Source organism: Patiria miniata, unplaced genomic scaffold, assembly GCF_015706575.1.
Source record: "Patiria miniata isolate m_02_andy unplaced genomic scaffold, ASM1570657v1 HiC_scaffold_4, whole genome shotgun sequence".
Taxonomy (NCBI): Eukaryota; Metazoa; Echinodermata; class Asteroidea; order Valvatida; family Asterinidae; genus Patiria; species Patiria miniata.
In genome coordinates, this window is record NW_024037071.1 from 30,083 (window position 1) to 46,052 (window position 15,970).

Below are 15,970 nucleotides of genomic sequence, written 5' to 3' on the forward strand. Positions count from 1 at the left end.
ACTGCACCCTGTGGTGGTTTTCAAGGCTTATGATAAAATAATGGCTTCATGGATTGTGATGTAATATAACACATTATTGATCAGCCTAGTTCTGACTCTATATGCCTCGTCAGGTCTGTGAGTTACCACAAGAGGGCCCTATTTCCCTTAATTGAGGACCCTCTTTTGTCACTCACAGACAATAGGGGGTGGATAGATGTGCACTAGTGACCCCTTACATGTGCAATAAGTAAACCCTGTGTTTTAGCCAACCAAGTTTCAGCACATGCCATAATTGGTGTTTTATACTGTCAACCAATTAGTCCCTGTAGTGCCCCAAACGGCCCTGCCTGTTACCGCCCGCATGCACTGTATGGTTTTACGAGTACAATGTAATTCAATGTATAAAAGCTGCTTATATGGGCTAACTATTTAATGTACTTGTCTCGATCCACCCGCAGGTCTGGGCACAGCACAGAGCCCTGCCACCTCAGCCTCTCCCATGATAGACCAAGAGAAAGGAGTAAAGTGTTGGCATCTGGTCAAGCAGGCCGACTCTGGCAGTATAAGCAAGGGCGAAAGAGACCAGAAAATGATGGCTGAGATCTGTCTCCCCAGGCTACTAACCACAAAGGTAGGGGGTAACGTCTTGCGTCTGTCATGGTACCCCCTTTTAGTCTAATTATTAAAACAATTCGTTGTTTGGTGTCACTTTCTGGAGGAAATTCAGCTCAAGATGGGGCAAGATGCTTGCATTGGAAAATCTGCATTTATATACTGAAATAAATGTTTGTATTGCTAAAACGAAATAAAATTGAACAAAGAAACCGACATGAGAGAGAACCTGAACCTGCAACCATCGGAACACCACACTGACGTTTAACCAACTGAGCCAGCGAGCCCTTGTTAGCAGTTTCCAAATTGTTAATGATTGTTCAGAGAGTGCTAGTTAGAAGCCATAAACCCCTTTTGTGTTATATAGATAGAAGCATTAGCAGTGCTTAAAACAAATTTAGAAATATATGGTAACAAAGAATCACTCAGACGGGACATAGCTTGTTATTTCATCTCATCAAATGAACTGGTTCAAGTATCAAACTTTCTTTCTTTTGAAATAACCAATGTGTTTAATTGCGGGTTCCTTCAATTCTTCAATTCAGTTAGTTCTCTGATTACCTTTCTATATATTATGCAGGGTATCCTGCAGCAATTTGTGGATGAGCTCTTAGAGACCATCTTCAACGGTGAATCAGACGTACCCCTGGCCGTCAAATACCTCTTTGACTTTCTAGATGAGCAGGCCACGTCACGCAGCATCACCAACTCTGACGTTGCACATGCATGGAAAAGCAATTAGTACGAAGTTCAGAATCTGACCCACTTCTAAACCTAACCCTGACTCAATTCACAAAAATCAGGCCCTCAGTGTTGTTTAATCCATTAGTCCCTGTAATTCCCCAAACCGCCTAAGCCCGTAAGTACAATAAAGTACAGGTGCTATTGGCAACATATGAAATTTAGCGGTACGCGATTAATCGATACATCGCCCAAGCCTAATGTATGTATCCCAGCATGCATAACTTGGGAGTTCACAAGTCCGTACTTATGTGGACTCGAGTTGATCTGCTTCGACTAATGCTCAATAGAACTAAGTCAACAACATTCTTTATGAACCAAACGCTAAACTCACCCTATTATTATCGTGGACAACTCCTGGAATTGTGATGCGTCATGGCCAAACAAGGCAGTTCCTTCGAGCACTAAAGAGACATTTAACTTGTGAAAAAGAAATGAATGAACTTGTTCACAATGTAAACATGTTATGGCAAATTGTGCTCCTGTCTACTTCTTTTCATGATTTTTTTTTATTCATCATTACTTGAATTGAAAAGTGAAATATAAAATCTAATTAGCCCAGATTAGCTGGAAAGGCCCTGGTTTTGGCGTAGGGCCTTCCAAGTATTTGTTTGTGCTATTATATATTTATTTGAATACTTGATGCAGTTATTTACATGAGAGGGATGGATGCATCAAAATACCAACTTAAAATACCAACTTTATAACAAATTTATAAAGATTCTTAGCAAATACAAAAAACAACAAAGAAAATTCGCAAGAAAAACCCTGACATTTCCATTCCTCTCCCACCCCCTTTCCTACAGCCTACAGCTGCAGTTCTGGGTCAACCTGATCATGAATCCTACCATCCTGTTTGACATCAACAAGACAGACACGGTAGACGCCTGTGTGTCCATCATCGGTCAGACACTCATCGATTCCTGCTCGGTAGCTGAACAACATCTTACTAAGGACTCACCGTATAACAAGCTGCTGTATGCCAAGGATATCCCACAGTACAAACAGTGGGTGGTCAAGTACGTTCCTTTGAATAATTTATCCTTCACAAGTCCATCACAAGTCCATCACAAGTCCATCACAAGTCCATCACAAGTCCATCACAAGTCCATCACAAGTCCATCACAAGTCCATCACAAGTCCATCACAAGTCCATCACAAGTCCATCACAAGTCCATCACAAGTCCATCACAAGTCCATCACAAGTCCATCACAAGTCCATCACAAGTCCATCACAAGTCCACAAGTCCATCCCAAATCCATCACGAGTCATCTCAAGTCCTTCACAAGTCCATCCCAAGTCCATCCCAAGTCCATCACGAGTCCTCTCAAGTCCATGCCAAGTCCAGTCAGCATTCCAGTCACAGGCAACAGAATGTTTTTGCCACAGTTCGTTTGAATAGCTTGTGAGGGAATCAATTGTGATGGACTTGTGAGAACTTGTGATGAACTCGACCACAACACTGTTATGAAACAAGGATTCATCAAAAGCCCAATAAGGCACTAAAGCTTGCAAGTGCAGTCGCTTAAAATTGCAGCTTGAAGAAACTGTTGAGCGAAGACGATGAAGAAATATTCTGTGTAACAGGTGGATGGAAAAGTCCTTCGTAAAATAATGTGAAGAGTAAGTCCAATGTTCCGAAAATTGAGTAGGCCAGGGGCGGATCCAGGAATTTTGCATGGGGGTCAGGCCCGTCAGATATTTTTATGTCCGATTGTTGCGGACAGGTGGACATATAGGTAATTAAATCTGAAAATCTGCGGGGGGGGGGGGGGGGTCGACCCCCGAAACCCCCCTCTGGATCCGGCCTAAACAAGTAGTTATTGCAACTTTCTTTTGTTAGCATCATGTATACTACCACAATTAATGTAAAAATACCTCAGATTTTTCAGATTCCATTACTTAAAACTATAATAAAAAAGGTAATGATGAATCGACTAAAGAAGTAATCATAGGCTTTCTGGCCTTAGTGTGCTGCCAAATATGAAGCTAAAAATTTCCAGACATTAATTTCAACGAGTTCTTCATCTTTATCTCAGATACTACAAAGATATCAGTGATATGGCATCGGTCAGTGATCAGGACATGAGTGCTATGCTGGCCGCTCACACCAACCGTTACCAGAATGAGTTCCAGCCACTCAATGCACTCAATGAGCTCTACTTCTGCTACGCTTGCGTCTTCAAGAGTGAGGTAGGCTATGAATTGAGAGAGATTATAAATGGAGTACTTTCATATCGTGACATCTGATAGAATTGCCCGTGCATGCAACGTATATTTAATACCCAATTTTTATAAACTTAGTAGAAACACTCATGCTAAGTACAATTTGAAAGCGTTAGCTCATTTGGACAATGCATTTTGTAGTTGTGATCATTTATTTGCCATACTCCCATGCATGATTGAGTGCACATGCCCATATAATTTTGTGATGGTCAATAAAAAACCAAAGATTGATCAGTACCCCACATCATACATTTTGCACAAACGCTTCATATGCTTTTTTTTCCTTTTAAAAATGTATGTTGCAACTTCAGCAAAATATTAGTTTACAAAGTGATAACATAGCAGGGTGAATCCCCTACCTCCCATTGTTGTTTCACTTTAGCACTGTATTGCGAATTGTTCCTTATGACAGAAATGAGGTACAGGTAAGCACCACATGCTGGTCCAAGTTGGTCATGTTTGACCCTCTGAAGTACCCATCACTCTCTTTCCCCCCAACAGATCCTGCAGTCCCTGGACGAAGACAATGAGGCACAGAAGCAAGGTCTAAGAGACAAGCTAGAAGACATCTTCCGTCTGATGGCTGACTCTGCCTGACAATGAAGGAGTCACTGGTTAAATGACAATTTGCATCTTCTTCTCTAACAAACGCCCAAGCTCGACAGCGGTGATATGAAGTCAATTTGTCCAATGATCAAGTGGAATAAAATGGAGCTATTTAGCACATGAAAGTGCCAAACAAGGAATATATTTGTTTAGAAGAATAAGATTACCAGCTAAAATAATGTGCCATGTCTGCTACGTATAACTGGCTCTCGGCTGTTGCTTAACAATGAGGCGCTGCTAGCAATGAACTGCTAAGCACCTTCTCTTGCTAAGCAAAAAAAAACCTGCTTAAAAATACCAATCATAATCAGTATACAGCCCATGGCATTTTGGCTGGTAACCAAATAGCTAAGCTAATTTATTGTTGGCTTAGCAAAACGTCTATGATCTGGACGTGCATGAAATTAAGCTCTTGTTTAAAGTTGGACTCACATTAAGTTTGGACCGTGTTATTAGACCGTTTTGGTAGTTGTTATTTGTGAAATTAGAAGTAAATGTTAACTAACTTTTAGAGTCAAATGTTTATTAATCTAGTTTAATGTGTTTTATTGGCTCTCACTAAAATATTTCAATGTTTATTGTAGTCTTCCTTTTTTTGTACCAAAAAAAAATAAAGTTAATAAAGTTTGTTGAAAAAAATTAATAGGTTTTCAATCATGATGGAATTTTTTTTTTAGAATATACAATATACTTACTTCCACTATGTAATGTCGTTTACTTTGACAGTGAAACTAGTTTTCTGAGAGAGAATAATTGATACTTAAAAAGGTTCTGCTACTTTTTTGGTATTTTATCTTAGATGATTTTACTATTGTTTCTATTGATCCTAGAGGTTTTCCCAATTGTTTAATGACACATTTGTGTTTATTCCAAGAATGTGAAATCGTGGTCCATTGTTGTCTTCGGGTTTGTAGGAAGGTGCTGTAAAATCTTGGACTCTTTGGAGTTTTTGGTTTTTCAAGTGGTTTTTTTTTTCAATGTTTTAAGTTATTCTAGTGATGTTGGAGGTTTTGTAGTATCACCGCACTTAAAATTGTTTTTTTTTTTTTTTTAGTACTAAGAGTCTTACTTGCTGTGAAAAAGCACAAACCGTCTATGGTCAAAAGTGGTGTGGGTCCAAGTTAGATTTTCTTTTCTGTGTATTGTTTGTTTAATTTGTTGGTGTATAATAAGGGAGTTGACTATGGAGTCAATTCCATGAATTTCAACCGATCGGAGCAAGTGTCGGGCTTGGGTTATACCACTTTTTGAATTTGGGACTGTACCATAATTACACATGTTGGAATGATCCATTTTGTGTTCAACCACCAAGTTTGGGATTTCAATTAATCATGTTTAGTGTGTACTTGTGTATATAGCTTGGGCTGTACCATTACATAGACGGTAAAATGAATTCGATTCGGGACAGTGACTGACTAAATTAATCTTGAAAATAGACTGTAGCCTGTATCTGATAACAGTTTTCTGAGCACACCTACGTGCTGACTAGCTATGCAGTTAATCTTCATTTTTGTAATCAAGAAATTCTAAAAAGAGTTCATAGATATAAGTGATTGATAACATGAAAATGTCTTTATTTTTCTGTATTTTTCTTTTTAGGCATTGACAAAATGCACTGTCTTCCTCTCTTGCCATTGTACATGCCTGTAGTTACAGCTTTGAAAAATAATGAACCTTGCTTAAAACTGACATATTTTTGATATACAGACTCTGTACTTTTGAAATAAAGTGAGAAATATACCAAAATAAAATACACCAGTATACACTGGTGTGTACTGATCATGCTCATTGGCAAAGTCATGCACATCGAAATATGTTTATTCGTGAGTGTTTTAATCAATGACCCTGTAAACTGATTGGACTGACGTAGTATATTCCACACGTGTTGTGTAGCATTTTTCATATAAATGACAAGTGGTATGTTTTACTTCAAAGTGAGCACAATGTTTTAAAAAAAATGAGTGTTTTAATAAAGGGCCAACTCAGTTGATTTGGTCTAGGATTATATAGAAGATGTCAAATAGTTGATAGATGTAACAATGTTGTCTTATATTTCTAGATACAAATACATCCCTTCTATGGAACTTTTGAATGTAACACGTTTTGTTGATTTTTTTTTGTGTTGGATGATTCTTTCAATAGGATATGTTAATCCATAAGATATGCAGTTGTAGAGTAAGACGTCGTTTATTGCTTAATCTGTAAATATTTGTAAAATTATCATAACTGAGATCCGACTTTACATTATGCAAATTTCAAAGGACTAATGTATCATTGTTGTACGTGCTCTTCCATTTCTTATAGTTAAGCAGTTTATTAACGCGAAACAGAATCAGTACTTTCTGAAGCTCTCTTTAAAATTGAATTCTACTGTTATCACAGCATTTGTAATATCACATTTTTCTGATGAGGTAATTTTGAAATGAAATATGATTTACTGAGTTCTTACGTGTTATTTTTATATAAGCACCAAATTGTGTAAACTCCTACACAATTTTGAAAAAAATATCCACAGATAAGGCCAAAAAAAAAAATAAGTCGGTCTCTGGTCAGCGCGCGCGTCGATTTTAATCATGCGCGTCGATCTTTTTTTTCAAAAATGTTCCGCGGTAGCTCCAACAGCGCCCTCTATTTCTGCACCTCCTCAATTTTTTTTTACCAAAGAGCACCAAGGAATGGGAAATTGCACCAAGACAAATGGTCGAAAGCACCAAGGCAAATTATGGAGGACACCATTGTACATGAGGACACCAAAAAAGCAAAGTACCCCACCTTGTCTGTACAATCCAAGCTTGAAGAAGAAAAAAAAGCCAAAAAAAAAAAAAAAAAACCGCGTGGCCGCGTCAATTCCGGAACTTTGGTCTGACCAGAGACCGATTTTTTTTTTGGGCCTAACCTACTGTCTGCAATTTGTCTGAGGTCCTTTTTCGATTTAAGTACCAGAAAGCAACCAGCATCTAACCCCTTCAAGGCTAGATCATAAATATGTATGAGGTATAATCATCTTAAATGTTGCTCAATTAGTATACATATAATTATGCAAATGAAATTAGGCTTGAGATTTCAATAATATTTTAAATACATGTAGAATCAATGTTACGAGAGTGTATGTATAAAGCCGAGAGTATGTTACAAGATAATAAAGGTACAAAATATTACCAATATCAATTAAAGTATATTTAAGCAATTTGCTAAACCAAATGAATCATAACTAAGAGATTAAGGAATTGTCCCTTGGTGCACAGTATACAATGTATTTCACATAAGTACTTAGCAAAGTTCTTAGCATAATGATCCGGGTATTGTAGTTCTCCATATTTGCAAATGCGCAAATGCAATGACAATGTTTTCTTAATGACAATTTGTAGCCATTACATTTGCAGTTGGAGTTGTTGGTGAAAATCAAGATTCAAGAATCTGAATTTTAAATTATCTTTTATATTTGTTGTAACATTACAGAATAACACATTGACAGCACCACATATTGTGTGACTTAATATCAAACTGAATATTTTTTTTAACTTTTCCGCGTTATATGCTTTGATATCTTAGTTTTGTTTGGTATAAATATAAGTTTAATAATTTCTTTAATTGTTTATGATTGCAAAATATAGCTGTGTAGTGGAGTGTTTTTATTTGGACAAAATATCTATTTTCACTACTTGTTCATATTACTCTGCTTTTTATTGAACTCTTTGTGTACGGCGAGTCAGCAAATCAGAATAGAAATTATATTAGCTTGATTGAAACTTATTCTTAAAATATGTTTTTCAAAAGTCTGTAGGCAAACACCTAAATTAAAGTAAAACAGAGCTTTTGGTTCTCTACTTCCTTTTGAGGGTTTTATTGTTCTTATTGATTTGTTTGTTTGTTTTGTTTTGTTTTTGGAGAGGTTTCAGTTTAACCCGCATTTAGAAGAATTTCCGCAACCTTTTTTTACAAGGCCTAAAAAATCCATGTATGTAGTGTGGATAGTAAAGTGCATAATAGCCATGGCATCAAATACTTAAACAAAAATAAGTAAATAAACTAATATAAACCTTCCATATATACACTTTACAAGATACACGAAGAGTCAGATTGTTTTATGTATTGCACATGTCACACGGATTCAGGACATGTGGATTCAGGACGTGGATTTTGGGCCTTATTTAAATCTTCAGGAATACACCAGCTTCTACACTGCGTGCTCGTTTTTATGTTTTGTTTTGTTTTGAGAATTACTGTTTTAAGTAAGATTTGAGGCTTTGCATGGTGGAGATACTAAATAATGAAAGGTTTGCGGAAACACCATGTGCGAATAATTGCTGTTTTATTCAATTTATGATTTTTGTAACGTCAATAGGTTGGGGGGACAAAAGCAACTCGGGGCGGGGGGGGGGGGGGGGGGGCAAGGTCCAGTTACTGTTCCCGGAGCAGGATTAAAGCAAAATCAAAGCAAATGGGAAAAGTGTGAAGTTGGTCCGAAACGAAAGTGTGACCTACGTAATGTCTGCTAACCTATGCATGTGGACTATTCCTACCGTAATTTTCGGAATATAAGCCGCGGCTTGATTTTGCCCATGAAAATGTTTACTGCGGCTTATACACTGGGCGGCTTATACGCTGAGCCTTGAAGAATAAAAATAAGATTCACATGTGTAGTTAATGTACTGGTATAAGAAGAGAGGTGTTGCTAAAATGAATTATCAATTAAAAAAATCATTAACAAACCGAAACCAAGGTACCGAGCGGTAAAAAGTACGGTGAAAGCTGTCTTCGACGCTTGTGACCAGCCGTACGTGATACCATGGGTGGTGTGCAGCTAGCTGCATGCTTTCCCCCAGCGGACCACACCATTTGTGGTAATGAAGGGGTGTACTTTCTTGGGAACAATAATTACCAATATTTCTGCATTTAAAAAAAACGAAAAAAGACGGCTAATACTTTTTATGGTGTGCGAAACATTTCTTTATTAGATAATAAGTTGTTAACGTCACAGTATATATTTTTTTCTTGAAACGAATTCAAGAAACGATGTAAAACTCAAAACAGGGACTAAATCACCCCTTACAAAATTAATGGATTCGTCCAAAAAATGTCAGCATCGTTTCCTACGGCGCTAAAGGGTCTTTGGTTTTGACTATTTTTGAAGAAAGTTACGATCGAAACTTGAATTTTTTACGTTACTATTCGCTAGAAATCACAAAAATTTGAAAAGTTTTGAGGTAAAAACGGACCTGTTTATTCTTAGGACAAAACAAGTCAGCATCTGTTGCCACAAAAGCAAGATTTGTAGCGCTCCAGTCAGACAACACACGGTGGGTTGCATACTCTATTCACGTACTGCGGGAAAATGTTGTCATTCACCGGCGCGGCGCAGGCTGCCTGGCCGGCCATGCACTAACTTTTAAGGCCGGGGACCGGGACGGGGCAGCCGGCAGCAGTTCCCGGTGTTTATTGCTCATCATCAATTTCCATATTTGTTTGTAAGAGTATCGATTGAAAATGATTTGATATAAATTTTGTGGCCCTTTTTATAGCTTCTGTAGTGTAACTGGAACTGGTTCAGAGCTTTTTGACTAGAATTTGGAGGCCTTACAAAATTGAAACCGCTGCGGTGGGTGCGGCTTATATACGCCGACTTCAGATCTTAATTTGCAGATTTTTGCGTGCTGCGGCTTATACACCGCGCGGCTTATATTCCGAAAATTACGGTATACCCCTATTTTTTGTATAATTTTTCTAATTTTGTGTCGCCATACTCACTAAGGTATAAGGCCTATTATCAAATTTCAACCCCAACCAGGGGTGTTAATCGCTTTTCAAAAGTGGAGGAACATACCTTGATCAGAACTGATGCGAGCGTGAAGCGCGAAACCCTTGAGGCGTGGGGGTCGGGGCCCGCTTAAGGGCCCCGAAAAAATTTGGATTCTAGATGCTCTGTGGTGCGATCTGAGGCAATTTCTGACCACTTTAACCAAAATTGTCTGAGCAAAAGATACATTGTAGTACATAATACTATAGGTTTTCCCGGACAATTTCGGAAAATGTGTACACGAATTTGTAAAAGAAGCATTCGTTTTCGTGCGAAATAGAATGAACGTTCCAAATCTCTGTTTCTATTTAACAAATGATAATTCTTTTTCCGTGAAGGTGCATTCAGTCGTAAAAAATCAGCGTACGATTTCCCGAATGTGCACTGCATTTAGTGTATTGACATTTCATTTTAGCGCGAAATCGAAGGCACATCCGCAATCCTATTTTCCTTTTAATTTGTCATCAATCTTTTTCGCTAAATGTGCAGCCGATTTCCCTCGCAGTGTTATTTAACGTATGCCTGGTCAAGCATTGGAATTCATGTATGTGTTAAAGTAACATTTCAGGAATGCTTGATTGACAGATTGAATTTTTGAATATTCATGATGATTGAGCTAAAACCAAGAGGTGTAGTCTTTTGAAACATACCAACTATTGTAATAAATCCTATATAAAAACCTAACCTTAAGAAAATCGTTCTTTTTCTGCTCAGCATTTGCCACAATCGCATCATAAAGCCAAGAGTCTCAGTTCACATAGTCCTAAAATATCCAATAATGGCTGCAAGAGGGAGATACCGACGAATCTCGGACGTTGACCGAAATCGCCTCATCGATGCCTTTGAGGCTGACGACGCTGCCTATCTGCAGGTAGCAGATACGCTGGGCATCAAGCACTCAACGGCCAGATCAATCGTTGGCGTATATCTTCGGGATGGTCGTCGTAACAAGCTGCCGAAAGGAGGACCCATAAACCAGAAGGTTGACGACGACATGAGAGATGCCCTTCAAGGATATCTAGATGACAACCCCCTTCTAACTTTGCGTCAACTCAATACTCAACTGCGAGCTGATCTTCCCGATAAGCCCTTCGTGACCACTAGTACCATCGCTAGAACTCTAGATGGTATGCTTATAACTCTTAAACTAGCGGAAGATGTTCCAGAACAGAGGAATGAGCCACGCATATTAGATGCACGAGTCATATTTGGAAATTGGTTTCTTCAGGTTGGTGTCCTTGGCCACACTGTGTACATTGACGAGACTGGGTATAACATATGGACCCGTCGGTCTTATGGTCGCGCTCCTCGTGGAGAGCCAGCAAGGCGTGTCGTCCATGGCCAGAGAGGCAAGCAAGTCAACATCACGTTTGCCATTTCTGGTGAGGTTGGACTTGTGGCTCACAGAATATCATCAGAGACTGTAACGAGAGCGACTTTTGAAGATTTCTTAGCGACGACTGTACAAGAATGCGGTATGTTATTCCCGGCAGGCGAACGCATATATCTGATATATGACAACGCTCGTCCTCATATCCGAGCCCAACTACCCCCTGATGCCGGCAATTTCACCATCAAGTTGCTACCCCCATACTCGCCATTCTTAAATCCTACGGAAATGGCGCACTCAGCTTTCAAGGCGGGAGTGAAGCGCACGCTGGGGCTTCCTGAATGGCAGGACAGATTTGGAGACCAATACGCAAGAGTCCAAGCTGGTGTGAACCTGCAAGTCTGGAGATCCCTTCGTCTCCAGGAGGTGGCTGCACTCAACATTGGAGAGGTGACACCTGCGAAATGCACCGCCTGGTACAACCATTCTCAGACATATCTCCCTCGATGTCTCGGTAGACAGGTCATTGAAGGATAGACAATCGAACTGATAAAACGAGAGAGAACCTTAAGAAATACATAAAGAAATTAAAATACAATTAAGATAATGAACCAACAAAACGTCCCCATGCAGATCCCATGTAACATGGCACGTGATGTGTCCCTTTACCGTTTTAATAATATGGCTACATGATTATTTTTATTGATTTCATATTGGTCATATTTATATCATTTTCACATTTCATTTGCCTACATTTCACATAGGCCTTTGTGTATATAAGAACAAACACATTAATGATCAATAAGGCATACATTGATTAATTAATGAATCAAAGTTGTATCATGATTTTTATAGGCCTGTAAAATTTATTTAAATTGAATGCAGAAAATGCGAATTTAAATTGTAACAAATGAAAAAGAATGTTCAATTCAGCCAGTGTCACAATAGACAATCGATTATCTGCGAATTGGATTGCACATTCGTAATAATCGGCAACGCATACGTCAAACCGAAAACCTAATCACGTATTTTAAATCCCTTAAATGAAACGCTATGCACATTCATTCATTTGATTGATGCAAAATGAAATTGAATGCTAGTTATTGCGAAAATGAAACCAGGATGTACGTCGTTCTCAAACTCGGCGCCAAATTGAATTTATGTTTTACAAATTCAAACGCACATTTTCCGAAATTGTCCGGGAAAACCTATATTAATAGGGCCCTGTAAATGAGACACGTGTTCAAAAATCTTTTTTTACCTCTTGTATCATTTTAATTTACCTCGTTTTTTTAAAAATCGCTCGTGGTAAAAAGTGTGTGTGGGGGGGGGGGGGGGGGGGGCAAAATAGCTACCTATTCATTCTGCCCCCCCCCGGTTCCGCCGCCGGTGGTGTAAGTGGCAAATCAGAATCAGCCACCGATTTCGTTGATTTTGTTGACATGGCTGTAACGATATTAGTCCTGCCTGGCCTAAAAGTATAGGAGCAGGGTGATCAATGGAATTATGAATGTAGAACAGGTGTTATGGAGACGAGCAATGTAATGGTATTTGGCTGTCAAGTTGTCAGACCTCTTGTTTCCTGTCAACCTGCTCAGACGCCATCTTACATTATTTGTATGCGCCCATAGGGAATTATGTGGTACTAGCGGGATGCCGCGCTTCGCGCGGCACCCGCTAGATGGGTGGAGTTGACTGTTTCGTAATAATTATTGTATACAGTGAAATCTCGATAATTTAAACTCCAATAACTCCAAACAACTGTTAAGTCAAATAAAGAATCAGACGCTCTGCTGCACGCGAGCCTATTTGGACTCGCCATCAGTCTCACCTAAGTTGTATTTGCGTTTAGCAACGTGCGCGCACATAACGTTTCCTGCGGAGATTGTGCGAGGGTGCAGGAAATATTGTTAATATAGGGGAAGGGGCTAGCTAGGGTGAAGGGTGCTAGTCGGAACGCCCAATTTCCGTACAACCCGTCAACCATGTCACAAATATTTCCGGGGATGGGGAGAAATATTTCCAGGGACGGGGAGAAATGGTTTTTGTTATAGAGGGGAGATGGTGATATTGAAAGCGCTGATATTGTGGAGGTTTATGTTTATGCTGGGATTCATACCGTTTAAATGTTGTTTTAAATTGCGCACCGATTAGGAAGGTCTTGCTGTCAACAGTTGAATGAAATTAAGTATTTATTGCCGACCGATTGTCTCATGCGATGTCTCATTACATGTATATAAAGCTCATAACTAATGTTGTGCTGGAATATTGTCCAGTCAAATTGAACATTGATTTTTCAAGGTGCCAAACCATAAAGGACGTATACACCAACTGTACAATTAGGTAATTTAGATGAAACGCGGTTTGATCTTGGCCTATACAACGTCGTATCCATCGTTCTCACTACAGAGGAGAGGAGGGGGAAGCTAGTGGGGGTGGGGGTTGGATATTGTGTGGCCTATTTACATGGGCGTCGCCAGAATTTGTTTTCTAGAGGGGGCAAAACATATTTTTGCCAAAAAAATGCCTGTTTTTCTCAACACATTCTCCATTTATCAGTTTTAGAGGGGGGCAGGGACATTTTGCCCCCCAACTCATTACATTTAAAATTAAACTCATTTTTCCCCTTTCCCCCCCCCCTTTTTTTTTTGCTTTTCCAGGGGGGGGGGGGGGCAAGTGCCCCCCCCCCCCCTTGCGACGCCCATGCCTACTTATGTTACACCTGTGAATGGTCACTTATATTTCCGGGGAAGTGGGCAACAATTTATATTCGTTATGGTGAAGGGGGTGTGTCTTATGTATTAAGTAGTAGTTAATGTCATTATAGCAGTTGGTGTTTTTATTATGGTGATGGGGTTGTAGAGCAAAGTATTGTAACACGTTTATTTGCAGAAGAGAGTAAAACTATAAGAAAGGACATATTGGAGCACTTCATAATTATGTCAAGCACCACATGTTAAATGTATTTATTACAAAACTGTGACAATGAAATCAGGTACAATGCACACACGAATTTTTTAGTAATAATGTATTTGCATTCATTACAGGGTAGTACTTCGACAAAACTCAGTGGATATAATTGTAGTAAATTTTCGGAGCGATTTTCGCAAGGGACGTCGGTCCAGGCTTGTTTAGCATAGGCAAAAACATTCCATGAAAGACTTTCAAGCAAGACGGGTAATCATTCCATAATTATTCTTGGGTACAACTAAGCCAAGGATATAACTTTAAAAAGGATGGACATAAAACAGCAGAAAAGAGTGATTATTTTTGCACTATTTCATTTTCATGACTTCTAAATAATAAAATTATGGCTAGAAGAAAAATGTGTTTTGAATGGGTAAAGAGAAAAAGCAGGAATCTTGCAGTTGAACTGGAAAGAATAGGTGTGTCACGTCTTCGTCTTGAGTTGAGATTCTTGCTTTGGGAACTGGTTGAAGCATGCACTGGAGCATGCTTGGAGCATGGTTGGAGCTGGTCATGTGATGTGGGTGTCATCGGGAGTCCTGTCAAAAAGGAGTAACAAAGAAAACTTGTAAAAAAAAATACATCGGCTAACAATAGCTACAAATAAATTGTTCCTGCACGGTTTGTGCCTTACGATTCTGCGCGCCGTGCGTGCTCACAGCACATCGCGCAGTAATCGCCATCTTTATTTTCGGGTTGCGTGTTTTCGCTGTGCTGTCATCGTAATGTCCCCCCCCCCCCAAACATGCCAAATTTCTCTATAAAAATCAAAACCCTGCCCTCTATCTATGACATACCTGTTTATTGAGAATGTCTCCAACTATTTTGGTCGGGCTTTTTTAAAGTGGATTTTGTTCCCTTATAGGAACCGGGCCTACTACATACTAAATACTACACGATCGCCATGTCCCAGGCCCACGCGATTGGGTCACACTTTTCACAAACAACAATTGTCATTGCCAGCAGTGGTGTTCGAAAGAATACTTATAATCCTTTGCCAGAGGTGTTCGAAAGAATTACTACTAACTATAATCTATAATGTGTCATAGCACAAATCGGACTTACCATTGAAAGAGAACATTGGAGCATAATCAATGCATCCACAACCATCAAACGAAGCTAGTAGTGCTGAGGAAATGTGGGGCAAGCATGCCTTCAGCTTTGCATGTTGCATGGAATACCGTTGCATGCGCTGCAGCGCATGCTCCTCTATATGAACGTATACGTATACGTGGCACGACAGGTGTAGCGTGAATATCCGACTCCATGAAATGTGGACTCATTGGTAGTACTGTGCACGCGTGAGTACGATACTGTGCTATTTTTAGGATCATTTCGGGAGAGTGACCTGTCACGTGCGAGGGATAGGGGTCCGATTTTCATAGGAGTCGAATTTTCATGTGACACCGGCCCATACGCAAGATGGCCGGCGCGGCCCAATGGGGAAAGGAATTATGGGAAAATGGGGTGGAAATAGCCGGGCCCCGTTCCGCATCCCCCGATGCCAACAGGCGCGATGGGGACAGGAGACCGGTCGGAAAAATGGCAGCGCCCCCGAATCATTTTCGCGATTGTAGTATAGATGAGCACCTGAGAGGCGCATATATAGCATCTAGCCTTTGGTCAAGGCGCGCGTGGCTACCTGGATGCAGCTGGCGCTAAACACTGCATAATAATTGTATTCTTAGATTTCATGAGAATGATAAAT

General features: G+C 39.6%; 2 protein-coding genes across 2 annotated transcripts in view; both read left to right on the forward strand.

Moving 5' to 3' along the window:
- Positions 1-6,265, forward strand: part of LOC119739795 (plexin-A2-like) — a 35,764-nt gene extending 29,499 nt beyond the window's left edge. Inside the window, exons 22-26 of the mRNA XM_038214869.1 lie at positions 441-613; positions 1,175-1,335; positions 2,142-2,354; positions 3,376-3,529; positions 4,064-6,265. Of these exons, the coding sequence (XP_038070797.1) occupies positions 441-613; positions 1,175-1,335; positions 2,142-2,354; positions 3,376-3,529; positions 4,064-4,159 (797 nt within the window). The 3' untranslated portion in view covers positions 4,160-6,265. The remainder of the gene's footprint in view (positions 1-440; positions 614-1,174; positions 1,336-2,141; positions 2,355-3,375; positions 3,530-4,063) is intronic.
- Positions 6,266-10,555: 4,290 nt separating this feature from the next.
- Positions 10,556-11,832, forward strand: LOC119740036. The gene has a single exon (XM_038215234.1). It carries the CDS (start codon positions 10,744-10,746, stop codon positions 11,830-11,832), a length of 1,089 nt encoding a protein of 362 aa, XP_038071162.1. The 5' UTR covers positions 10,556-10,743.
- The last annotated feature ends 4,138 nt before the right edge of the window (positions 11,833-15,970 follow it).

Coding starts and splice junctions, on each gene's coding strand:
- LOC119740036 (XM_038215234.1), top strand. CDS start 10,744: ATGGCTGCAAGAGGGAGATACCGACGAATCTCGGACGTTGACCGAAAT.